Genomic DNA, 26291 nt, shown 5'->3' with positions numbered 1-26291 from the left:
GCACCACAAGAACTGCAGAAACAAATTCAGAAAAAGAGTTTTGATGTAGCTGAGCATGTTGATACCATTTGACATCTAGGGATGGAAACATGAAAAGCTAAAACACAAAAACCAAGTGTGCCAGTTGCATCTTTCCAGAAGTCTTCGAAGTAACTTCTCCCTTAGATTAGGAAACACATCCACTGGGCTGACAAACAGATTTGAAATGGAAGCAGCAGGTCCTGAGTGCTAAAGCCCAGCAACTGGACCTTTCTCCATCTCTGCTGAAAAGCTGCAAGACACCGAGTTAAACGAGGAATTCAGCGCCATTTGCATCAGTTCTTGGCCAGTTCCCTCTCAGCCCTGAACAGGAAGCTCTATAACCTTGGCTGCAGGGTTTGTCTGTGCAGCACACCTGGGGCAATGTTGATGTTCATAGATATTAACTTCCCTCATGTAGATGTATCTCACAAGCTTTACTGCTTGGTGAATGGTGCTATGTTTTAATTCATTTAATTGTTGCTCTCTGTAGCACTCACTCAGCCAATGGGGATTTGATAAGATCAGTCTGAGATCACTGAAGCCACAACAGCACCCCCTGTCCACATAAGAGCTGCAGATGCATTCCTGCCATTGTGATCAAACCAACCAGCCCATCACTAAGGAGATTCCAAGCCCTTCTCCAGTGATCTCCCAGGCTGGAGCCTTGCATGAATCAGGGATTGGGCTTTCACTTTCAGATGCTCAGTCAAATTTCTGCAGTGACTAGAAATCTTTGCCACCTACTGACTGCTAAGCAGTGAGGCATGAGAGAGGGTTCTTGTCATAGGACTGAAGCCAGCAGACCGCAGGGGGAGCACTGGGCTGGCTGGGGGCCCCCCTGCCAGTCCCTTTCAGTGCTAGTGTTGGTTTCCACAGGTCAGGGCTAGCAGGACACAGCCCTACAGGTGCCCCCAGGCTGAATGCCAGGGGGCCTTGGCCTCTGATGCTTCTCACAATGCAGACCTGCCAAGAGCATGGCGGGAACAAAGACAAGCACCAAAATGCCCCAAAGGGAAAGAATGGGAAAGCCACCAAGGAAGCAGGGCCTAAGCTACTTTAGGGCTTGGCCTGGAGGGGTTGGGGGAGCAAGTGCCCTGGAATGCCAGGGGTCTTTGGACCACCATGTCCATGGCAACAGCATCATCTGAAGAGTTCCTGTCTGTACTCTTCCCCTAAATCTGCTGTCATGATTTCCAGAACAGAAAGGAGACCTCCTTTCCTGCTCAGCTCAGGAAATCCAGCCACATGCCCACAGTGGCTCAGGCCAGAAACCAGGAGGTGCTAGAGCACAACTCTCTGGCTGTGTTAACTTTCTCTTCCTGCTGCCCCCAAGGTCTCTGGCATTTGCAGTCCAGACTTACAACAACAGGACTCTTCTGAGTGGCTTATCACTTCCTCTTCCTGCTTCCAGCTGCCTCTGGGATTTGTAGTTCACAGTTGCAGCCAGCAGTAAGTTTGAGTGGGGGGAGTGTTTAACATCCCCCTCTAGCCCCAGACCCCAACTGTGACAGGTGAAAATTATGTCTGTGTGATAAAAGTACTTGCTGAAGGCTCTATGAAGATTAGACCAAGTGTTTTTCTGTCATTTGTTTAGATATTAAGCTATATGTTGTTGTTAAGAACCTAATTAAAGTTTAAGATGTAGTAAGACCTTGTATGAAGTAAGGCCTAGTAAATTTAGCAAAGCCTTGAAGTAGTAAGGCCCTGTGGCGTAGTTAAAATTAACCTTATCAGAAGAATGCAAGGCTTGTACTGCTATTGGTCAGTCTAAGGACAGTTGAAGTAAAAAGAATCTGAATGGCTGTAATTTATCAGCACAGCTTAGAAGTTATAAATTGGCTGGCACATCCGGAAATCATTCAGAAGGAAGATGTAGCTCTGTGAAAGAAATACTGATTTAAGATTAGCTGCTGCCCTGGATTTGAGGAGCCCAAGGACTGAATACCAGAGTCCTTCCAGGTACCCCTCGGACAGCACTGATCGGTGATGCCTGACTTCACTGAGCTTTGTACATCAGGCATCAGAGAAGGACTGCCGACGCGAATTATTATGGTCTGTCTGTTGTTTTGTTATCTGTGCATAGTCATGTTTTTCTTAAGTCAATAAACCTTTCTTACCTTCCCCCAACTGCCGGGGGCACTAAGTGCATGAACACAGACAGCGTTCATGAACGGAGTGCTTTATGGATTTCACCATTCACAGGGGATAGGAGAACATATCCCCCGTGAATAGCAAGGGCTGCCTGTATTTAATCCTGGCTGACTCTCACAGTTTGTTGGATGACTTTCCTCTCTTGGGCATGCATATATTAATATTACTGTACTGCCTAACATCACCCAAGAGCCAAAGCTTTTTTTTCCTAGTACACTTACATACTGTTGACTTTCTCTGAGATTCTCTAAGGAATTATGGATTGTGGTTTTAGCTAGGTAAACGTAGGGCATTTACTTCTTTTCTTGAACATGGGCCTTCCCTCACTTATTCCCATTCTCCCCATCACTTTCTTCTGTCTGCCACTGGGTAAGCACAGACAAAGTTATGTGTAGCTTTGCATGCCCCATTCTCGTACTTCTGGTGAGACTTTCTCCAGAAAAAAAGCCTTCATATTAGTTTTTCTTTGCCTTGTCCAACCCTGTGTGCTAGTTCCAAGCCTACTAGTATTTTGACTGCTGCAAAATTCTCTTGGCCTTTCTCCAGCAGGCAGGAATTTAAATACCACACGCCCCTGGTGAACAAAATATCTGATTCTGTGTTCCTTCACAAGGAATTGGTTTGAAATCCTTGTTGCTCTTGTCCCATGCCTGAAAGCACATGGATGCCTACTTTGATACTTATCCTATCGATCCTTATGATGATGCCAGGTTGGAAGTGAGTGGCCCCTAACACTTACTGAGAAAGGAACTCTCTGAGCCCACCCACTCACAGCTCTAGCTTTTCAAATCACCCAGAACTTTTTAATCTGTTTTGCCTGTTTTCCCATCTACATGACCAGGTGCAGTTCCCCTGCCCCCACCTGCCCTTCTGGCCCTGCCTGCTCCTGCCTTGGGTAACCCATGCCAAGCTTCCACCCAGCCAGCATGCACAGCTTCCTGGTGGGGCTGCTGCTGTACAGCTGCAGCTGCCTGGGTACTACTTGCCTCTCCCCACCACCAGTGGCTCCTCCTCCACCTCCTCCTGCCCCTGCTGCACTGCTCCAGGCAACAGGTAACACAGGGAAATGATGGTGGCCATAAAAGCACATGCTGGGGAGGAGGAGGAGCCACTGGAGATGTTGGGGGCAGGGGGAAAGTCGAGCAGTACTCAGGTGGCTGTAGCCACCTGGTAGCAGCCCTGCTGGGAAGCTGTGCATGCTGGCTGGGGCTGAGGTGATGCTGTCTGGTAGGCATGCAGCAGTTGTGGGTGGAAGTGTGGCACAGGCTGCCCTGGGTGGGAGCAGGTGGGGCTCAGCCCCATACAGAGCACTGTGGGGACAGCCATGGGCCAGATATAATCAATTGGTGGGTGCCCAACTGTGGGCTGGGTCCAATCATTTGGCAAGCCACATCCGGCTTGTAGACCATATTTGCTCACCCCTGCGTTAGACTGTAGCCCAGCCACCTCACACCTGGTTACATATTCAGTTCCACCTGCACTTCCACCACCTTCCTGTCCCCTACCTCCCTCATTTCCTTCACTTCAGCCTGCACTGACACTTGGTCCACCGAACAGAAGGCAGCAAACATTCCCAGACAATAGCTGAGACAGAACAAGGGAAGTAGTTGTTAGGGTGACTGTATTTGGATCTTGGGGAGCACTGGATTTGCGCTGAATAAAAGGCTGTAACCTGTGGACTAGCAGAGCTGCTAACCACAAAGCAGAATGATATATTAAAACTAACACTGCAAGATGATTAGGCAAGCATTTTCCTAACAATATAGTAGTGTTGTAAGACATATAGTTCATTATGTATCATTAGGAGGTAAAGCACATTTTGTTTATGAATGCTTATGCTAAGCCAACCATTTGCTTATGCTACGTAATCATCTTAACTGTGTCAGCCATTTTCAAGTGAGTCTGTGTAAGTCCATGTGCTGTGAATGAGGTGAAGTTGTAGAAATGTGGAGATGGTACAACATAGGACTGAAAAACAGACTTGAAAGTGAAAGACAACACATAATTAGTAACAAAATCTGAGATAAACATATGCCAAAAGGTGAATGGTGATTGGTAAAGAAGCCTCCAGAAGCTTCCAGGTTTTGGTCGAAGTCCACCCAGTAACCAAAGAAGTAGAGTCAAGGTCTTAGACATGCGCTCATAGCAAAAGGACATGTAAATAAATAAAATGCATGGGCAATTCCATTCTAATCAAACAAACACTAAACAGAGGTGGAGCTTAAGATAGGAGGGAATATGAGTGGAACAAAGGAGGAACAAGGGTGGAGTAAATGTTAATGAGTATAAGCCAAGGTGTATAAATGTGGAAAGAATTAATGTTGCTGCAGGTCCTCTGTTTGTTGGACCTTTGCCCGAAACTGTCTCCATTTTGAATAAAGCTGTTGCTAGCAATGCGTGCTGGTGTTTGCTCCCTGAGCAATTGGATGGTCATCTTCCTAGTTGTTGGGCGCTGCATAGAGTTGGGGTCTAACAGTAGCCAGTGCATGTCAGCATTCCACATTGCAACAAGCTTCTCCATCTCCAGCCCTCTAATTTCTTCTCCCCTTCACCCTCAGACCTATGTGAAGGGCTACATAGAAGAAACATCCCATCTGATACTGCCTTTGAATCCTTTCTCCTCTGCCTGGGGGTCTTGTCTTCCCCCTTTCCTTGTCTTCTATGCTCAAGACTCGTTCTGAAATGCCTTTTGCTGCCATGCCCCAACCACTTCTTTCTGAGCACACTCCTCCCTCTGCTGGAAGCCTTCCTTTTCCCTCTTGGTTATTATTACCAGCCTCCTACTTCCCTGTCTCTCCGTCGGAGGCCATGCCTCATGCCTCATTCAACTCCTCATCATAGCCAGTTCAAACCCAGACATAATAGGGCTTATAGAAACATGGTGGAATTCATCCCACGACTGGGCAGTTAGCATTAGGGGCTATAGGCTTTACAGGCGGGATAGAGAAGGAAGGAAAGGTGGGGGGGGGTGCTGTATGTTAAGGAGCAATACACATCCTTTGCCAGCAGAATGGGGTCAGAGGAGGGGCAAGCTGAAGTACTCTGGGTCAAGATACAAGGGGGCGGTGGGGAGAGGGATCTAATGGTGGGGGTCTACTACAGACCCCACCAAGCAAAGGGAGGAGCTGGACCAGGAATTTTCAGGCCAGCCTGCAGAGGCACTTAAAGCAAGGGATGTAGTTCTCATGGGTGATTTAAATTACCTGGACATCTGCTGGGAGGAACAGTCAGCCAAGTTGGACCATTCCAGGAGGTTCCTGGCCAAGATACAGGACCTCCACTTAATTCAGAAGGTGCACAGTCCCACCAAAGGAAATGCCCTGTTGGACCCGGTCCTGGCCACAGGCGATGACCTGGTGAGGGGCCTCCAGGTTCTTGACTACCTGTGTGATAGCGATCATTACTTGTTGGAATTCACCATCCAGTGCAGAGTGTCAAGGGCCTGCAGCAAGGCGGTAGCCCTAGACTTCAAGAGGGCCAACTTCAACGAGTTGAGGAGATTAGTGGGAGAGACGCTGTGGTTCTCGAGACCAAGGGAGCTCAGTGCCCAAGATGAGTGGTCGTTCCTTAAGGAGACAATACTCAGAGCCCAAGGAGTGACCACCCCACCAAAAAGCAAGGGGGGCAGGAGTGCCCGAAAGCCCCCCTGGCTCACCAAGGGTGTACAGGAATGCCTGACTGCCAAAAAGGCGGCGTACAACTGGTGGAAGGGGAGCGCTATCTCCAAAGAGGAGTATACCTCCTCTGCTTGGGCCTGTAGGGGAGCTGTCAGGAAAGCTAAGGCGGACATAGAGCTAGGACTTGTGTCCGAAATCAAAGATAATAAAAAGTCCTTTTTCAAATACATAGGGAGGAAGAAGAAAGCACTGGGAAATGTGGGGCCCTTGCAAGATCCTCTGTGCAATCTGGTGGTTGCACCAGAGGAGAAAGCAGACCTCTTTAAGAAATTCTTCACCTCCGTTTTCCTGTGCAGGGACTGGGACTTCCCCACCATGATGCAAGACGGACTCGAGGGAAACGCCTCCAGACCTCAGGTTGGGGAGGACCGGGTTAGAGAGCTTCTGGAGAGGCTGGACGTGTTCAAGTCAGCAGGTCCAGATGCTCTCCACCCCAGGGTGTTGAGGGAGCTAGCAGGGGTTATTGCAGGGCCCTTGGCACGGCTTTACAAGTGCTCGTGGTGCTCGGGCCAGGTGCCAGATGATTGGAAAATAGCCAGCGTGATCCCCACCTTTAAAAAAGTGGGGAGGGAGGACCCGGGCAACTATAGGCCCATCAGTCTTACCTCAATCCTAGGGAAACTCTCTGAGAAGATCATCAAGGAGCACATCTGCGATGGGCCGGCTTCAGGGTTGATGCTCAAGGGAAGCCAGCATGGTTTCATTAGGGGCAGGTCATGTCAGACCAACCTGATTGCCTTTTATGATCAGGTCACAAAAGCACCGGATGCAGGTGTCGCCGTGGACGTAGTCTTTCTGGACTTCAGCAAGGCCTTTGGCACCGTCTCCCACCCCATCCTCATTAAAAAACTAGGTGACTGTGGCATTGATGCCTACATAGTCATATGGATTGCAGATTGGCTCAAGGGTTGTACTCAGAGGGTGGTGGTGGACGGGTTATATTTGACCTTGGGGGAAAGTGGGCAGCGGAGTCCCCCAGGGCTCAGTCCTTGGGCCCGCGCTGTTCAATTTTTTTTTATCAGTGATTTGGACAACAGGGTGAAAAGCAACCTGTTTAAATTCACTGATGATACCAAAATTTGGGGTGAGGTGAGCACGCTAGTAGGGAGGGGAAGACTGGATAGGTTACAGGGGTGGGCTAACAAAAACAGGATGCGCTTCAATACTGACAAGTGCAGGGGGCTGCACTTGGCCAGTAGTAACCAGCAGCACACTTACAAAATGGGACACTCCCTTCTTGAGAGCACAGAACCAGAAAGGGATCTTGGAGTCATTATTGACTCCAAGACGAACATGGGCCGACAATGCGAGGTCACGGTTGGCAGGGCTAACTGGACCTTGTCGTGCATCCACAGATGCATCTCAAGCAGGGCCAAGGAGGTGATCCTCCCCCTCTATGTGACACTGGTCAGGCCACAGCTGGAGTACTGCGTCCAGTTCTGGGTGCCGCACTTCAGAAGGGATGTGGACAACATTGAGAGGGTCCAGAGGAGGGCCACACGCATGATCCAGGGACAACAGGGCAGACCCTACAATGAGAGACTGTGGGGCCTGAACCTGTTCAGCCTTCACAAGACAAGGCTGAGGGGGGACCTGGTGACCGTCTATAAACTCACTACGGGGGACCAGAAGGGTTTGGGAGAGACCTTGTTTCTCCTAGCGCCCCCTGGCATAGCAAGGAATAACGGCCACAAGTTGTTGGAGAGTAGGTTTAGATTAGACATCCGTAAGAACTACTTCACAGTCAGGGCGGCTAGGATCTGGAACCAAATTCCTAGGGAAGTGGTGCTGGCTCCTACCCGGGGGGTCTTTAAGAAGAGGCTTGATGCCTACCTGGTTGGAGTCATCTGAGACCAGTTTTTCTCCTGCTCAGGTGGGGGGTTGGACTTGAAGATCTATAAGGTACCTTCCAACCCTACTTCTATGATTCTATGATCATGGCAGGTTTGTGGTACTGTAGACAGCTAAGCTGAGTGATTTCTGTTTTCCCTCCAACTTGGGCATCTCTAATCAGAGGGGAGAGTGTGGGTGCAGATGATCCTGGGTACATGTTCCTCCACATGCCTTTGATAACACATCTCACTGCTAACTTGCTACAACCCAGTTATTTTAATATTCACCAGACATGGCTGAACAAGTGCCTCTCTTGATATAAGAAAAAAGCCTGCTGCTCTACAGGACATATCACAAGCTCCTGAAACACTCCAGTACAGGATCCATATTCATTGCAGCATTGTGAGCATGGCACAGATGCTCAGAAGACTACTGATAGTTAAGCATTTACACTGATTTATTGGCCATAGAAAGACATTGCCTTTTTAACAAAATGTGACTCCAAAGACAAACTAAGCCAATGTCTTGCAGTGCTCTGATGGATGCCTGCCATTTATAGTGAGGAAGAGGAAGGCCTGTAGGCCAGGCACAAGCCAGCCCAAGGAATTGCTGAGAAATAAGAACACAGGTGGGAGCCCATGTTATTAATTACAGTACAACTTTTATTAATACTGGAATCTTCACAGTGCATTCGTTACTTGTAGCAGTGACTATTTAAATCAAGGGTAGGGCAGGGGGCAAAAAAAAAAAAACAAGAAAGAAAAGAAAAGGGAAGTTGGGGAAAGGGAGCAGCGGGAGAGAGACAGGAGCACTGGGCAGGGAAATAAATTAAAAAAGGACAAGTTAACAACAGCACCAGAAAATTACTTCAGTTGAAAGACGGTTTTTTTAAAGGATTTTTTTTTCTCTGTACAAAGTGAAAAAAAAAAATAACCAAAAAAAAAAACCCCCGAACCCAAACATTTGTCACGCGCCATCATCATCTCTGGTCACAAGAAGGAGGTTGGGAATGACGGGACGGAGAGAAGTTATAACTAAATCATTATTACTAAGACAGTATAAGAGTAACAGGGTTGCAATGCGACACACACACATACACACATCTGGGCTGGAAGGCAAGAAGGGTGGGTCCATTGTTTGGAGCTATGTACAACATCATGAGCTGCTGTGCTTTGTGAATGCATAAGCGTGGAGAAAGAGCTGGGGAGGGGTGGGGAAGAGAGAGAGAAAGGGAGGAAAGGTTGTGCTTTCTTAAAGGCTTTCTTAATCTACCCCCCAAAATGAAACTAATATATCAAAGGCTGGCTGAAGACTGTGCCCGCCCCCACAGGGGAACTACTTCTTGAATTCACATAACTGTCCCTGAAAAACTGCCTTTCCCTTTCATAGTAGGGATGAAGGCACATTGCATCTTGCTTGGAATTTATTCTCCAGGGAATTCCTCCCATCCTTTCCCCACCCCTTGTACATCTCCTGCTTCAGAGGAATGTGGGACTAGCTTGGCTGAAGTGCTTGTGAAAGAGAACATGAAGATGGCAAATGGGACCCAACCCCTGCACTGTGAGACACATGACATGCTAAAGGCTAACTACTCTGGAAAGGTGAGTGGCAAGACCAAAATCATAGGAAGAACCAGAAAAATCACTTCCAGTGAAACCACTGAAATCAATGGGTCTAAGCCAGCTATGATGCAGATCCACTGAAATCAAGGGAGACCACACCTGCCTAAGGAATGACTCCACTGAAACCAGTGGATCTCCACCAAAAATGAACCTGGGATGTAATGGCCATACAAGGTCTACTGTCTATGCAGGACCTCCCTTCCCTGCAGTATCCCCACTATCCGCCAGGCTTATCCAGTGAAAGTGCATCTTGTGCAGCTCCCACAGTATTGTTATAGCCCAGTGGGGTCCTCTCTTTGCCTCTACCTGCTGCAGTAGCACCTATAGTGATGCAGGATTCCTCCAAATTACCAGCCACTTACAGGGATCCTGGGATAAGGCCAGTGATCCCCCTGCACAACCTGATGTTTTTAGCTTACTAAAGGTTCAAGGTAATGAAGGGTGGAGGGAGTAGATCAGACCAACTCTCAATCAATCGTAATTAAGCCAGTCTCCAGCCAGCTGGTTTGGTAATAGCCATTCCTATCCAATCAGATACAAGGAAAGCCCATTTTCCTTCATGTTTAACCAAAACCTACAGGACCACATCCAAGTCACTACATCATTTCCTCTGACTGTAGTGGATACCCCAGCTCCTTCCCCTCCAGTCACCCTACCCAATTTGCCAGGAATCCCTTCTCTTCACCCATGTCACATTCCATTTGCCAGCACAGACTTCGCAGGCTTAGGGGAGAGCAGGGCCAGGGAAGGAAGGGCAAGAGGCAGACACATACTTGAGCACCCAGAAACGCCCCCAAGGCTGGAGTTTCGGAATAGTGCTGTAATTATCAAGGAGGGGAAGAGTGCTCCCCTTCCTTTGGCATGCCTGTTACAAGGTACTTGGGGAAGGGGGATGGACTGGAGAGAGGAGCTCTCCTTTCCTGTTCCTATCATATTTATCCAATCAGCATGTCCATCAAAGCCCTGCTTTTAAGTAGTGAGGGAGAAGTGTGAGAGAAAAGATTTTCAACACAACACTGGCTCCCCATTCCTCAAGCTGTCCCTGCACCCTCCAGCCACTTCCAGATAAACTCTCCCGTGGCATGACTGCCTTAAGCTCAGAAGCCATTTAAGAGGACAGGGATGCTGCCACGGACACTGCATTCTGGGAATGGAGCCTAGCACTCTATCAGCTTGGCCCTGGTGTAAAGACAGCACTGGGAGAATCCAGTGAGACGTGCTTATTGGGATGTTCATGGCTATTAGCCACAGGGGTACTGACAAGGAAGAGTGAGCCAGGACATCAATTTTTCCAGCAACGCCCGCAAGGCTTTACTTAGGCAGAACTGTCACTAGTGCCAGCAAGCCAACTCTTGAGCTCTGCTCCCTTCTTCTGGGTCTAGGTCTTCCTCAGGCAGTTCCTCCTAATTTTAAGGAGAAGAAAAGGCAGGTCTGACTTTGCCACCTTGTTGTTTCCTGTGTGGTACTTCACCCTATGAGGAAAGTACCATGCTACTGGATATGAGTCTGGAAAGGCAGGGGAGAAATGGATCCTGAGCAAGGGCTGAGACTGCTCTCAGCTCAGAGAACAATCAACCATGCAGTCTTCTCAATTTGGGAATAGAATGGTACCTGGGCCCACATCCCAAACCACTGCCTTTCCCAGTCCGACACCATGGATGAGACTCTTGAGTCACAAAACAAGTCACTGGGACAGACTCCAGCTCCAGGGGTCTTCCGTAGTCTTGAACAGTATGATGTCCTGAAGTTAAACCACTGCATACAAACTGTGAATGTTCCATGATTTTGCTTCTCTCCTAGCTACAGCTGTCAGTGGAGGTGAACAGGAGTAAGTGTGGACAGGTGCATTAACTGCATGCATCTACAGCTCTCCTCCCTTGTAAAAACACCCAGCCAGGGCACACCAAGAGATGAACCTCCCAATGGACATCTCCATCTTCACACACTCTTCCCTCATGGGGACATTAAGGCCTGCACCCTAGCTATACACACATCTTAGTCCTGTGCACACCAATCCATAGGCTTGGTCACACACCAAGTGGAAGCCTACTGCAGCCAGAACTGCATGACAGATATATCTCTCCTGTCCTCAGGGAAACATGTGCAAGCTGGTGCCTTTAAACTGCCACCTCTCTGCTGGTGCTGAACTCTGGGTACTGAGGGGTCACTGAGCTGTCCCTGCCTTCCCTCCTTGTGTGGGTCTCTAAGCAAGTGCTCTAAAAGTAATCTCACCCAATATCTGGACATGCTGTATGGTGCTAACCAAGAAGAGAAGAAGAGAAGAGCCTGCTGAAGAAGCGAATCTGTATCTTGAGACAGTCCTGAGTTTTTTGTAGGACACTATGGAGATCAGGCCCCCAAATCCTCCCCAGGTCATACTCATATAGGCTTCTGCTTCCAGGGTTTAGATAGCAGAGGCATATAGGCAAGCAAATTACACCAAAAATACCTCAGGAGACAGGGCCATATTCCAGGTCTTCTCTGATGAAGCCCATTACCATGACCCCAGCCGCTTCTCTGCTGTTGCAGGAAGCTTTTCCAACCCAGCTGATATGAAAACGAGAGCAAGAAGAAAGAAAAAAAAGAAAGAAAGAAGCAGATGTTATGATGTTCAGCACAGGACTAACAGTGCATCCTTGTCCAGGGGAAAAGGAGGGAGGTGGGTTCACTGGGGAACAGCAGCCAACGGTCCTTGACTTTTTGTGTGTATGTATATATGTGTGCGTGTGTTTCTTATGCTTATGATATAGCTGCTGATTCCAGTCCAGACTCAAGTCCCTCCCCTTTCACCGCTGCCTGCTGGCTGGTAGTGAGGAGTCTTTCAAGGCTGGGAAGTGAGGTGTGGGAAAGAGCTGGGGAGTCTAGGAGGAGCAGGGGAGAAATAAAGTATAAAATAGGCTCCCAAACCAGTTCAGCGCTTAGGCTATGCCCTTGTGAGTTTGTTAGCGAAGGCTTTTAGTTTCCATTTAAATCTAGACTCTGTCTCTATCTCCATAAAGTGGCTTTGCCTTTGTGGTTTTTTACTGGATTGACGTTTCTTCTGCACGGCTTGCTTTCTCAGTCCTGACCCTGTGTTCAATATCTTCCCACGGGCTGTGGTGAGTGGGAGAGTGGGGGGAATTTATCACAATATCCGCGGGGCGGATCTGTCGTTGGTGATGGTTCTGCGCAGACGCACCCCACGCCGGATGGCAACCAGCATGTCTTCAGCAGGGGGGTCACTGGAGGCAGCTGGGGGTGGAGTGGGTGTCTCCTCTCCAGGGCCAGGCACAGAGAGCACAGTGGGGAAAGGGAACTGGCCTTCACCCAAGGCATGCGCGCTGGCCACCAGCTCGCCAATCTTCTCCACCAAGCTGTGCCGATTGGCAGCCAACTGCTGGTCCTCCTCTTCCTCAGCAGAGAGGTGCTGCCCAGCACCCGGGTATACTGATATCTCCATGACATTACTGCCCCAGGCTGTGTTGGGGAGGCTCAGCCTCTTGGGTGAGGCTTTGGCAAAGTCTATGGCATTTGGTGAGGCATCGTCAGTATAGAAAACGCACTCCTCGCTGCCCACTCTGGTGGGTCCAGTGTAACTAGGGGAGTCGGGCACTGTTGGGGTCTTCACTGGGACAATGGGGGGGCGGATTGGGATGGGGCCAGCATTGGAGAGGGTGCGGCGCACTGATGGCTTTGTGGAGGGTGTGCGCCGGATAGTTGCCACTCCAGGGGTGGCACCAGCTGGCAGGTTGGTCCCGGTGGGTAGACCAGCAGTAGAGGCAGGGCGCTTGGTCTGGATCATGCGGCGGTAGTTCTGGGCAATGTTGCTGTTGCGTGGGATGGTGGAGGATTTGTCAAACTCACTCTGGCTGTCGCACTCCACATCGCCATTCACTGAGTAGCAGTCGTAATCTGAGCCTGGGAGGCAACACACAGGGTCAGCCTGGCCACACAGCCACATCATGGGACTACAGATGCATCCCATGTCTCACAGCCACACCACACAGCCATAATGCACACCACACAGCCATATCAAATAGCCATATCATTAGCACCTCACTCAGCATAACCTACAGGCCCCACACAACCACAACGTTATACATAAGCACCTCACATAGACAAAATGGTAGCACCTGCAATCAGCACAACTCCACCCATCTAAAAGAGTCATCTACTAAATACAGCAGTCAAATCATCCATCACCAGCTACAGTAAGAACAGAGTGTGCACTGTGCACAATATGACCATTATATTCACACAGCCTGCGTCACCATACAAACAACTACAGCAACTACCCAGCCCACAACACAAATAGAAACAACACAGTGTGTTGCCAACAGGTCAAAAAGTTTTCACCGTGCCATACAGTATATGGAAAACTCAGTACGACTGTGCCTCATTCAGCACCATACAGACATTGCTCAAACTGCAGTCAAAACACATCACCACATCATCACACTACGGAACATTCACACCCCGTGTGATTTAAATAAAACGCACGGTACAGTCACCTCAGTATTGAAACAAATTTCAATACTGCCAGTAAATCATACAATGGACTATAGTGCACAACATATAAAGCAACAAGCAAAACAGAATAATCAAATTGCATGAGACATGATAAGCAATACATCCCACAGTCAGAAAACAGCACACCCATCCACTATGTGCAACACAAATCAAATAGAAGACAGAACTGAGCAAAATGTAAGGCTGAAGACCAAAATCACACAGCACAAGCATGGTGCAACCAAGCCACACCACACTGCACCCATGGTGTGCATGTAACCAGAACATAGCATCCCCCACCCCCCTGCCACCTCCCTAAACCACTGTACATGCTGGAGTGGGAGGGGAAACTGGAAAAAGGTAATTTTTTGGCCCAAAAGCTGAAGTCATTTTTGATCTGCAGCTTTTAAAGAGGAAGCAGGGTCTGATTTGTCAATGTTATTTGCAATCATTTTAATAGAAAATACCTCAGAGTATTATGGGACCTCTCTGCTCCTCTACAACTGCCTGCTCTCCACTCCTCAGTTCAGCACTGTCCCCTCATGTCTCCCTGTGCTCCACTCCCCAGGTTGACCTTGGGACACCAGAGGACCAGCCTGTTTCCTCACATCCCCTGCACCCCACTCCATAGCTCAGCCCTGCCCCATGGCATTATGGGAGCACTTCTCAGTTCAGCTCTCTCTGGAACCAGGACAGGAGCAACCTGCTTCCTCAGCCCAGCCCTGTCCCTCACCACTATGGGAATGCCCTGCTCCATCACATCCCTCTGTGCTGCACTCCCCAGAGCTCAGCTCTCCCCTGCAGCATGATGGAAATTCCTTGCTCCATCCCCCTTTTCCACACTTGACTCCCTAGCAGCTGGATCTTGCCCTGAAGCGACCCAGCAGTTCCTGGTTCTTTTTCTCCACGTGAGCCTAATAGCTTCACCTGGTGGTCACAGCCTGCCAACACTGTGAGGATTCAGCTGCAGGGCCCTGGTCCCGTGACTCATTTCATGTCACGGGTGATAGATGGAACTCCTGACCCCACCATTCAGAGGGGTGCAAGCGTGGGAACGAAGTCATACGGCCCCCATCTCTTGGTACCACTACCTTGAGATGGGATGGTGTCTTCTGAGCAAGATGGGGTGGTGGTCTGTGTGCTGTAGCCACTGGAATACTGCAGCGAGTCCCGGCTGCTCTTCTGGTGTTCAAGGCTCAGGCCACGGGTCAGCACCATGGCCAGGTCACTGGCAGCTGGAGACACCTCCTCACCATGCTGAGAGAGGATGAATAGAGCCCATCACAGACCAGCTCAGCTCTGAGCAGTAGCCCCTCACTGCCTGGTCTCTAGCAGAGCATCCCCACCACTGTTCAGCATGATTGGGCACCACCAGCGGTTGCCACAAATCCTGGGAGTCAGCCAAGTAGTTTCTCCATAAGCTGAGTGAGGTCCTGAGACTTCAGGAGCCTGATTCCAGCCATTGGGGGAATTCCTGGGGCCCAACTCCAGGCAGCTGCTTCCCAGCCAGAGACTGGAAGAGCACAGCATCTCACTGTGTGCTTACGGGCATTACCACAGGGAGGGGCTGTATGCATATAGGCCTCATGGCATGTTATGGGAGCCTCTAAGGAAGGGGTGGGCAATAATTTGGGCCTGTAAGCCACATAGGCAGTTTTGAGGAGCTGCTGCAGGCCAGTCAGCAACGCCTCCCTACCCCACCCCCTACCCTCACAACAGTTCACCAGACCTGGAGCCCATGGGCCCTGCAGCTCCTCCCTGCCACTAGCGCTCAGCAGCATCTGAGTGCACAGTCCCGTCTCCCACCCACCCTGGACTTGCCCCAGGTGGAACAGACCAGCTGTGGACCTACTGGGACCCAAATGCACAGCCCCCATTTCCAGCCCCGGCCTGCTTCGCACCTGCTCTGGACCTGCGTCTGCTGAAGTGGACTAGCTCCAGACCAGACCAGGACCTCTGAGCACAGCCCCAGCCCTGGTCCACTCCATGTCTGCTTCAGACAGACCCACCCATGATGAGCAGCGGCAGTGGTGGCTGGGCAGAAACTGATGCTGGGTATGGAGGAAAAGCGGGCACCCCGCCTTGCTGCTGCCAGGCCCTTCTTGCTGCAGACGCTTGCAGCCTGCCACCTGAGCTGCTCTGTGGCTCCTCTCCGCTGCCACTGCTGCCCTGCTGGGTGGTCCAGAGGAGGTGCTGGTGGCAGTGCTGGCAGCAGCAGAGAGGAGCCACAGGTCAACCCAGGTGCAGGTTCCAGGGAGCCACAGTAAGAAGGGCATAGGCAGCAATGGTGGGGAGGGGAGGGCAGGGGAAGGGTCGCCACTTTTCCCCCATACCTAGCAGCAGCTTCTGTTCAGCTACCATTACTGCTCTTCATGGGCCAATCCAAAGCAGGTGGAGGGTGGGCCAGGGACAGGGCTGTGCGCACAGATCCTGGTTGGTCCAAAGCTGGTTTGCTCTGGCCAGAGCAGGTCTGGAGCAGGCGTGGGTGGGCCAGGGTCAGGGCTGTGCACACAGGTTCCCACCAGTCTCCATGGGGCTGGGGCTGGTAGTAGCAACTAAAAGGAGCTGTCACTGCCTGGGCTACCTAGAAATGGGAGTCCAGAGGCAAGGCCACCCCAGCCCTACTGTATGCCTGGGGGTAGCAGGGTGTGCACCATGGGCCAGACAACACCTGGGTCAGGTTCGACCAACCCACCATGGGCTGGTGAAAGTCCCTCTGCAGGACGGATCTGGCCTGTGGGATGTATTTTGACCACTCCTGCTCTAAGCAGATACCACCCCACAAGAGAGCTGCATGGTCCCAGGGACGATTCCACACATTCATGTTCTAAGAAGGACCCTTCTGTAAAAGGCAAAAAGTGACAACTGTTAAGTGAACTTCCAGGGGGCAGGACTCAAACCCAGCATCCACTGTTGCCAGTTCTCCCTCTCATCACACCTGAGGGCCTGAGTTTGCTCTACACCGGCACTCCTCCCCACACCCCGGCCCTCTGCAGCTGGAACTGGTCCTACCTTGGCAGCAATGGTAGCTGGAGACATTCTGGGCCTTGGTGTTTCCTCCACACTAATTCCCGGATACACCATGCTGGCTGAGCCCATTTCAGTGTCCCGCAGGTGCTCCACACGGTCCTTCCTTCGCTGCAGGGTGTTCACGGCTGGTTGGTCATAAGGAGTGGCCTTAGACCAATCCTGCAAAGGCAAGGGAAGCATGCTAAAGCACTAAGTCTTGTGAGTGGGGGAAAAAGAAGGTAGCAATAGATCAGTGAGAATGGAAAGAAACAGAGAGGTAGATGTGAGTTGTGGGGGGGCTCTGAAGGTGATGAGAAAATTATTTCATGGCTGGTTTAGAGTGACTGGTTGGCCAGTAAAGAATGAGAGGAAGGCCAAAGGAATGGGAGGTGGTGAGGGCAAAACCAGTTCTGTGGCCATGCTCAGCAGGGCTGGTAGTTTTACGGAAACATTTTCTCTTTAGGCTGTGGCTGGTTTAACATTTATAGTGCAATTGACATGCTGAAGCTGCTAGAAGACTGCAGTGAGTTCTGGCTGCTTTTCTAGTGCTCAAGTCTCAGATAATGGGTGAGCACCATGGCACAAAGATGTTCCACAGATAATGTGGAATATCTTTGGGGCTGGCTTTGATGGTGCCTTAAACCGAATGGATGGCATGGTCCAATCCCCAGGCTGACAATCACCTGAGTGTCGGCAAAGGGACTAGGGCAGCCAAGGCTTTCAAACTAGGCTGGGGTGTCTTCAAGTGCTGGGCTCTTGACCTTAGGCTCCCTGTGTACCAACAACTTGAAAGCTGTACACAGTGCAGCCCTGTATGAGGTTGCTGAGTGTACAGCTTGGAGTTTACCGAGCAGCAGGGAATAAATGAGCTTCCCTGACTCAGAACATGCTTGGCTGTGCCCCCGGCAGCCCCAGGCATGGATGCACCGTGTGTAACTTTTGAAAGCATGGAGCTCAGGATTGGAAGCCTGGGTTCCACATGCACCAGCAAGTGGATCTGATCCCTGATCCTAAGAATTACATATCCAGCCGTGCATGTATGACACAACAGGACTCACAATTGCTGGGATGTGAGATCAGGTCCCATCACACCATTAAATTAACATCTACCAGGGGCTTTTATTTTCTCTTCCTTATGGATTACAGAGATCATGTGTGTGTTGGGGGTGAAGTTCATGGGAGGGGGTCCCAAAGAGCCAGATGAGTGAGCCAGAATGGGCCATTCAGCCCAAGGTCTATAGACAAACTTTACCAGTAACCCCCTAAGTAGAGAAGATACAAACTCTTCCTTTCCCATGCCTCCCTGTGCTGCACCCCTCCAGCCTCAGGTCTCCTCCTACTCCACTCCTTACCCATTTGCTGTCTGCTCCACCAAGTCCTTCTTGCACCCTCATGTTTTCCCCCTCAGGATTTGACGCCCATCCGTGATCAGCACACTCACTATCCTGGCCCTGCATGCCCAGTGAAATGGCATCTTCGCTCCCTGCACGGTCTGTGCTGTTCCTCTCCTTCCTTCTAGACTGGGGCTGTGCCCATGGTCCCACATGCCCATGGTCCACATGTGTGCTCATGGTCCCACATGCCCTTCATAGCTTTCCTTTCCCTACAAGGTTGGCTTGTGGACCTCTCAATGGCAAGACAAATTAAGCTGATAGGTATGGGCCTGAGGTGGGAAGGAAGGACAGCAGGTGAGGCTGCGGATGGCTGGAGAAGTAAGTAAGGGAGGGTTATGGGGAAGTCCTGGAGGTGGAGGAGGAAGGACACTTGTGGAAAGTGGGTGGCTGGGGAGAGGTAAGATGACTGGGATGTGCAAAGAGTGCTGGAATGAGGCCTACACAGCAGTGCTTCTCTGTTGTGGCAGCTGATGGTGCTCTAAGCACAAAGCTTCTTACTCATGTAAGTCTCTAGCCAGCATCTGCTGAGAAGGTAACACATGCTCTCAGGACTCATTACTTGGTGAGCTGACAAGATAAGCAGTGAAGGATGTCAAGCAGCAGAGGCAGTGGCAGGATGAGGAGGACGTGACATGAAAAATCACAGGCCCTGGGCCCAGAGAAGACAGGGAAAGGGAATGAGGGGATAGGGGGCATTACCATCCTGAAAGGCAAGGCAGGGCACGAAGGCTCTGCTCCATGAACTCCATGAACTCAAGGAACAGCTCTGGAAGGGCTGGAGGGAGGACACCTGTGATTCCTCAGGCAGTGGAACAAAGAGTGAGCAGACCTGGAGGCCAGTGGCCCAGGAGTGGAATTGTCAGACTGAGGCTACTGGAGCGGCAGTAGGTCAGCACTGAGTGCTGTGGTCAGGTGCTCCTCAGCAAGTGTTGGGGCTGCTCAGAGAATAGAAGAGACAGGCCCAGGTTGGATTCAATCACGAACCCAAGTGGCCTTGAGCCCTAATTGCTCCTACCTTGCTCAACCCCCATTTTGCATGAACTGGAGCAGCTTCTAAGGGGAGACAGGGAGGCTGGCAGCTAGGATTCAGCACTGAAAACACAACAGCAGAGCATCTCCCTTTGCCTTCCTTCTCAGCTGCTGGCCACACAGCCCAGGGTAAAGACCTACAGTTGGGTAAGATGTCTAAAACCCACTGCCCCATCACCTAGCCAGAGGAAAATATCACCAGGCTACCAGCCATGTGCAAGGGATCGCCAGGTTCTTTAAAAACTACTCAGTGCTGGCAACACAGCAAAACCCTGAGTTACCTGCCAGAGTAAAGTGCGACTCCTCCACAAACAGAATTCAGAAGCATATGAGGCAGGGAGGATGAAGCCACGAACCCATGCAGAGGTATGTTAGATGTAACCCAACATCTGACATTTGCATGACTCTCCAATAGGGAGAGAGCCTCAGGCTTCCTTTGGAGTTTCCTTCAGTCTGGCAAAATGAGCTACACTCATAGGTTTCAATGGTAACGCAATAAGGGAGGCAGGAGGATAACCCAAAGCCCAGGTCTCCCCCAGTGTGGACAGCATGTGCGGGGCTCAGACATACAAATCCTGTGTCAACATGTGTGGGCCTGAGTAGCAGGGTAGGTAGTGGGGAGAGGGACAGCCAGGTTCATGCCAAAGTTAGACTGCCAGGCCAACCAATGGATGGGGTAGCCCTTGAGTGAAAATGGAGGGGGAGGTGAGGGAAGTTAATGGCATGTGAGGTACATCTCCCAAGAGGCCCACAGGGTACTTTGTACATGCATCATGTGAACAGACTGCCAACAGGGGATCTGCATGGGAAATGTACCACCCCGGGGACAGCGAGAGGGAGTCAGAGAGACAAAGAGAGAAAATGAGAGAGAGAGAGTGACTTTGCTGATGAAGGCTTCACCTTTTCACCACCTGACCATGCCCCTGCAGTAGAGCTAGAACTAACCGAAGTGGGGGAGCTGCATTCGCTAACTGACTGGCAGGTTTCCGAGGCCTCGGAGGATGCGGAGCTGGAGGACTTCTGCCATGCCCAAAGTCCGATCAGCGGGAGCAAGTCAAATGAACACACAGAGAGGGGAGAGAACACACCTGGTTAAAAAGCCAAGGGCATGCAGCAGGAGACGAAAGAGAACTGCACACCCAAGCACGAGACAGGCAGCCTCAGTACCAGTGCCAGCTGCAGAGGCAGAGCTGGGAGGACCCATGCATGGTGTTAGATACAGGCAGCCCTATACTGTGCACACACATATGCAGACATATATACCCTGTGGATGTCACCAGCCACACAGTGTGCCACACTCATACCACACATAATCTGTACAGCTACCAACAATGCAATAATCTCCAACACATGTACATCACCCACACTTCTTAGGCACAGCCTTCTGACCCCAGGTAACACACATCTGCTACACATACCAACCCCTAGGCCTGCCTACTGCACATGGACTTCTCAGGAGCAGTCACCCACCCTGTACCTCCCACATCCACCCCTTCCATTTCTTGTGAAGTGCCTAATGCTGTAGTAGCAGAATGGAGCACACAATGGAGAGCTCCCCTAGTATCCTCCTACAGGTGCTCTCCAGCTATGAGTGACCTCAATTGTCTATCCCACGCTATGCTCAGTCAAGAGAAAGGAATAACGAGCTCTGTGCATCCATGTGTTGTGATTGGACAGTTCAAAGATGAATAAATATATAAAGCTGTATGTTTTCAGGATGCTGGCAAGTATTCCCTCTGTTGGTTGGACTGACCTGGTAAGTGACAGTGAATAAAGGCTATTTGGTTTCTATTTGGCTTTTACTCACTGGTAAACCTACAGCAGTGGGGCTGGAGAAGGGTCCCTGGAAGTTGCAACACACCCATGAGGTCCCATCCAACCCCAGTGTAGACAGCATGTGCGGGGCTCATAATCACACACACACACACACACTGCAGTGTACTCTCTTCATACACCCCACCCCACCACATCTTTCCCCCAATATTATAAATATACTCTAGCACATGTGCATGTTGTTGCCTACCCTCCACACACCCTGTACTATATGCACACTCTGCATACACACAGCATACAAACCTCACAGTTCCTACATAATGATACCACACACCAGATGCATATTGCATACACATATGCACACACATCATATACACTCCCCCCATAACTCATACAATACCCATACCTACATTCCACATCTACAACTATCCGCCTCTGCATCTGACACAAGTGTAGAGAAGTAACACACCTTATACTCCACCCTCCTTTCCCATTGCTGCATTGCTCACAGATCAAGGCAAAAGGACACAAACAGAGCACTGACAGTGAGCACCTGTACAGTGCCCATGACCTGTGGATCATTCACAGGACCCTTTCCCACACCCTCTGCACCAGGTTGCAGCAGCAGATTGCTGGAGTCTCCAACCTTACAGAGACCCTCCTGAGCAAGAGGAAGTGGATCATAACTAAAATAATGCCCCTGTTCCTCCCACACTGCAACATCTACAGCATTCCACCTGCTTGGACAAGCCCAAGATTTCTGAGAGACAACCCAGGATGTCATGAGTACCCTTGGCCTCAGGTTCCTCAATAGGTTCCTCACATTGCAATGATTCTGCATAGGTGGAAAAAGAGGTCATTTGAATGAAAGCAAGCAATGCCTGCCTCTCTACCCCTGTCAGTAATCCCCGGGGCAAGACATGCTACCAGACAACAGTTTGCCTCAATCACTTCAACACAGGTTCTAACCTAAATGCTCCTGCCCTCTGCACTACCCCCCCACACCTGTAGTAAAGCTGTCCCATGTTAGTGACACTGGTTTAGTCCATTCACCCTGTACGTTCCTGCCCCTGCTCAGAAGCACAAAGCTGTTAGAGCCAGTCCCACAGACATGACTGGGGCTGTGCATGGAGCCTGGCTGATGCACTGTGCCTTGCCCACAGTGCCTCCATATTTTTGGAGGGTAGCCATGCCATCTCACACACAATGGGAAGTGCCATTAGACAGCCTGCTCACAAAAGCAATAGTGTGCCACACTGCTTTTCTGATGGGTGTGATCACATGGTATATGTCATGGCTCCCATGAACCATGGCTTTCCCCTTGCTTTTCAACCTGAATCTACAGAATGTGGAGGACATTCACTTGGTGGAGCTTGGATGAGTTCAGGCACCATATCTTGGCCTGTCAAGAGCACCCTCTTAAGGCCATTCCCACCCTTACCTGACTGGTGATGTCAGAAGGCATTGGAGAAGGCGGCTTGGAGTACATGGCATCCTGGGAGATGAAGCCGGAGTCATGGGAGGAGACGCTGGACAGGCGGGTGTTGGCATTGACCGGCTGCGCCAGGCTGCGGTAGCGATAGGTGGAACTTGGTGAGCATGTTTGAGACCCTCCAGGCCAAGAGGTGCCACCCTTTGTACTGTTAACACTGCTGAGGGGTGGCGGTGGAGGGAGCAAGTGGGGGAGGGGGATGAGCAGGGAGGATGGGCAGGGGGAGGAAAGCAGCAATCAGGAGAGACGATGCATGTTATCAGGGCGAGAGGGGGTGCAAGGAGGGCAAAGGAAGGAAAAGACAGTTTAAGACAAAGGTCCATCACACGACTTCATCCACCAGAGGAACTGAGTTACAGAACAGAGTGTCAGTCAGGGAGGGAGGGTGGGGAAGGAGTCACGCTCATTCACATTGGGCTGCAAGGCAGGCCAGGGTCTGCCTCCATGCAGCATGCACAGCCCCTGCCAGGGGTTCCTGCCGCTCTGCTAGCTGGAACAGACTGTTGCCCCCTCCTGGAACAGACTGTTGCCCCCTCCCTGGCCCTGGCCAGTTGGGACATCATGGCCCAGGGGGAAGAGGCAAAGGGCAGAGCTGGGGGTGATGGAGGCACCACAGAATGCCCAGTGAGTCGGTCAGATGGGCACCCAGGACACGGTTCCGTCACAGATCTCACAGTACCCTACTAGGTGGCATTAATTCCACGTTCACACACGGGGAAACTGAGGCACAATGGATTGAACACTCAGGGCCTAAACCTTTCCTAACATCTGTGCAAACTGGCTGGTGTGCCATAGCCACAGCAAACCCCATCTCCTCCTTCACAGCCCTTTAGCACAGGCTGGAGTCTCTGTACACTGAGAGAGAACCAGCTTCGCTTCATTCTGAAGCAACAAATGGCCCCAGCATATATGGTTTGTTCTTACTATGGACCCTACCAGAGTACAGCACCAGCCCCAACACTGTTGTGTCTGGGATCATCACTGCACAGAACCATAGATAAGGTCTCGAAGAGACTCAGACTTTCTCCTGTCTATGCCATACCCAGAGTTACCTGCTCTGGCAGTAGGAAGGTGTGACAAAATCCAGCATCCACCCCTGCCAAACCAGCAGATAAAATACGATCTGTGAGTTCCTCAGCTCCCCCACACAAGCTGTCACTAGAGCACCAAACTCTCTCTGCGATGGCATCAGCTTCCAAAAGGACCATGGCAGTGGGCAGGAGGCACGGGTGTGTCTGCATGTGCCTTCAGCTAGCTCCTAAGCAATGGTAGAAACCTTACCCTACTGGGCAGAGGTGATGTAACTCTGCTGGCAGAGCTGCGGGTCCTGCAGCTGCAGAGGGGCTTGGAGTGTTCAGGCACTCAGAGTTTTGCTGGCAGGACTGGAGGTCCCCTGGCAACCTTTGCCATGCAGGCTAGGCTTAGATTCTGTGGCACATTCTGTGGCAGCCTGGGCGGAGTTCTGCAGTGGTTTCAGCTTTATTGGAAAAGGAGGGTTTCTACTGAATCCAGTATGAAAACAAGCACTAGAACTGGAACAGCAGTCCTGCCCCAGATCAATAATGCATCTCTTCTCACTATTGGCTGGTTCCACATTTCCAGGTTTTACTGTGTTGCAGACACTCATCTTCAACATCCAGGTTAATACCCAGGCAGGATGAAGGAGGCCATCCCCCATCACTCTGAGCTATTGTTTCAGACTATTTACAAACACTCCACTCATGCTTTCAGGTTGTTCTTTGCAACCATGAGGATGAGAAACTATATTCTAAAGACAGCTGAGATTCTGGAGCACAGTTGGGTGGCAAAAGGAGATTTGCAAGGCAAATTCCATACATGTGAGAAGGCGGGAGTGCGGTGCAGACTCTAGGGCAGTGATTTTCACACTTTTAAAATTTACGACCCTCTTTGTTAGACTTCAGACACTCTCGGAAAATCACAGCTCTTAGTTGTCTCTTGTTTTTTGGCTGTGGAAAAATAGAAGAGCAGTTCTTCTATTGCCAAGGAAATCAGAAAGACCACAATGAGTCAGAATGTTTCTAACACTATGGATTTCTAACTGAAATCCATGGGTATCCCCCGTGAATCATGTTTGCACACATCACGGCACATGACACCCCATGAGGTCCCATCCAACCCCAGTGTAGACAGCATACAAGCAAGGTTGCAAATCATTGCTGTAGGGCTTTTCACAGGGGCACTTATCCTGTCTCTGAGCCTACATACTTTCCAGGGGTGTTGGTGGATATAGGGTAATCACACACTTCACAAGACAGAGGAGCAAGGACCAGAAGGGATATAGGGAGGTTTTAACTATACTATTTGATCCCACAGCATTTCAGAAAACCCTCTCTGAGGCTCTTAAGATTTTTGCAATGCATCGCCTTTGGAGTGACCCTAAATGGGATGGATATGAAAAGTACTGATTATAAAAAGCATGGTATCTCATAGAGGATTAAATCCCATGCCATTGATATGGATCTGTTGGTAATCTTCAGCACAATGCTCTAATGATTAATTAGCATCTGCTCCACATCTATATTCTTAGGCACATTTAGAAACATGCCTTTTTCTCCCTGTGCATGGAGAGCTAAATGGAAGCCAGTTCTTCTACGCTGATGATGTCCCAGCTGAGAATTCATATACTTTGAGGTTTACAGTCATTTAGCACTTGCCAACCATGCAGCTCAAAGCATCATGAGCCTCATTCACCAGAGGAGTTAACTGAGGCACAGAGAAATTCAGTGATTTGCCTAAGGTCACTCAGGACCGGTGCTAAGATTAGCAGCCAGCTCTCCACAGCCAGCACCCTGCACGCTGTGCCCAGCCCTTCTAGACAAGTAGCAATGAATGTCTCTTTAGCTGCAACCTTGAGAACCAGAATATAAAACCTCTCACTAAAAGCAGGGCCCCCTTTGCCCACATTCTCAGCATGCTTGCTGAGAACTGGCCCTGCTATGTCCCAGCTGAAGTCTGGCTTGTCCATTGTGCTAAACTTCCTACCAGCCACATCGTACATACCTGCACATACTTGACTTGCGAGAGCCAGAACTGCTGGGAGAGGATGGTGGAGTCTGGTAGGACCAGCTGTAGTCAGAGCCTTTCAGATCTTTGATCACCTGCAGGAAGAAGGCGGCAGGGCTGGGTTACTTGCTGGTTTATTAAGTGTTTTCGTTCCCCTCCAGTGAAATCTGCCACTAGCATCAGGGCAAGTGCCCTCAGTGCCTGCTGTTCGCCACTGGAAATAGTGCCAGTCCTTCTGCAAGCCTTCCCCTCCTCCCTGGCCCCTGATCCATCCATTTCCCCTTATCCCCCTCCTCTCCTTCTCCCTGCACAGCCTCTCACCTGCTCACTGGCTGGAGGCAGTTTGTGTGGCTCTGCTGTCAGCACCACCAGGTCATCAATGATGCCCTGCAGATGAGTGATCTCTCCCAGCATGGTGATTTCTCCATTCTGAGTAACAAGGGAGGCAGAAGAAAGAGGAAGCATCAGCACTTGGTATCCCAACTGCAACGCTGATCTCCCCCACACCCTGCTCTGCATGCTCCAAACCAGCAGTGGGGGAGATGTCTTCCCACCGTGGCAGCACTAGAGCACCAGTTGGCTAGCTAACCTCAAAGGCAGAGTGCTCTGAAACCCTTTTCCTGTAATGATGGCACAAGAGCTGTACAGAGGCTCTTGTGAAATCTTTCTTGACAAAAATTAAGGCAGGGAGTGGGGGTTGTAGGAGAATGGAGAGTCTAAGTCATCAGATGGTGGAAATTGACCTAACTCCTTTAAAGCCAATGGTCAGCAAAGCTAC

General features: G+C 50.4%; 1 protein-coding gene across 6 annotated transcripts in view; it reads right to left on the bottom strand.

The window, feature by feature from the left end:
* Positions 1 to 8317: 8317 nt before the first annotated feature.
* Positions 8318 to 26291, bottom strand: part of MTSS2 (MTSS I-BAR domain containing 2) — a 104404-nt gene continuing 86430 nt past the window's right edge. The window contains exons 8-14 of one of the 6 annotated variants that reach the window (XM_090062502.1): positions 25835 to 25942; positions 25511 to 25608; positions 22439 to 22649; positions 20170 to 20244; positions 16805 to 16981; positions 14881 to 15049; positions 8318 to 13201 (exon numbers count right to left, since the gene is read on the bottom strand). In XM_090062502.1, coding sequence (XP_089918628.1) covers positions 12429 to 13201; positions 14881 to 15049; positions 16805 to 16981; positions 20170 to 20244; positions 22439 to 22649; positions 25511 to 25608; positions 25835 to 25942 — 1611 coding nt within the window. In that variant the 3' untranslated portion in view covers positions 8318 to 12428. The remainder of the gene's footprint in view (positions 13202 to 14880; positions 15050 to 16804; positions 16982 to 20169; positions 20245 to 22438; positions 22650 to 25510; positions 25609 to 25834; positions 25943 to 26291) is intronic. The other 5 variants (XM_090062503.1, XM_090062506.1, XM_090062507.1 and 2 more) reach the window with 5 other exon arrangements.

This window comes from Crocodylus siamensis, chromosome 9 (assembly GCF_052110815.1).
Source record: "Crocodylus siamensis isolate JL-2025a chromosome 9, ASM5211081v1, whole genome shotgun sequence".
Lineage (NCBI taxonomy): Eukaryota > Metazoa > Chordata > Crocodylia > Crocodylidae > Crocodylus > Crocodylus siamensis.
This window is presented reverse-complemented; position numbering and strand designations above follow the sequence as displayed.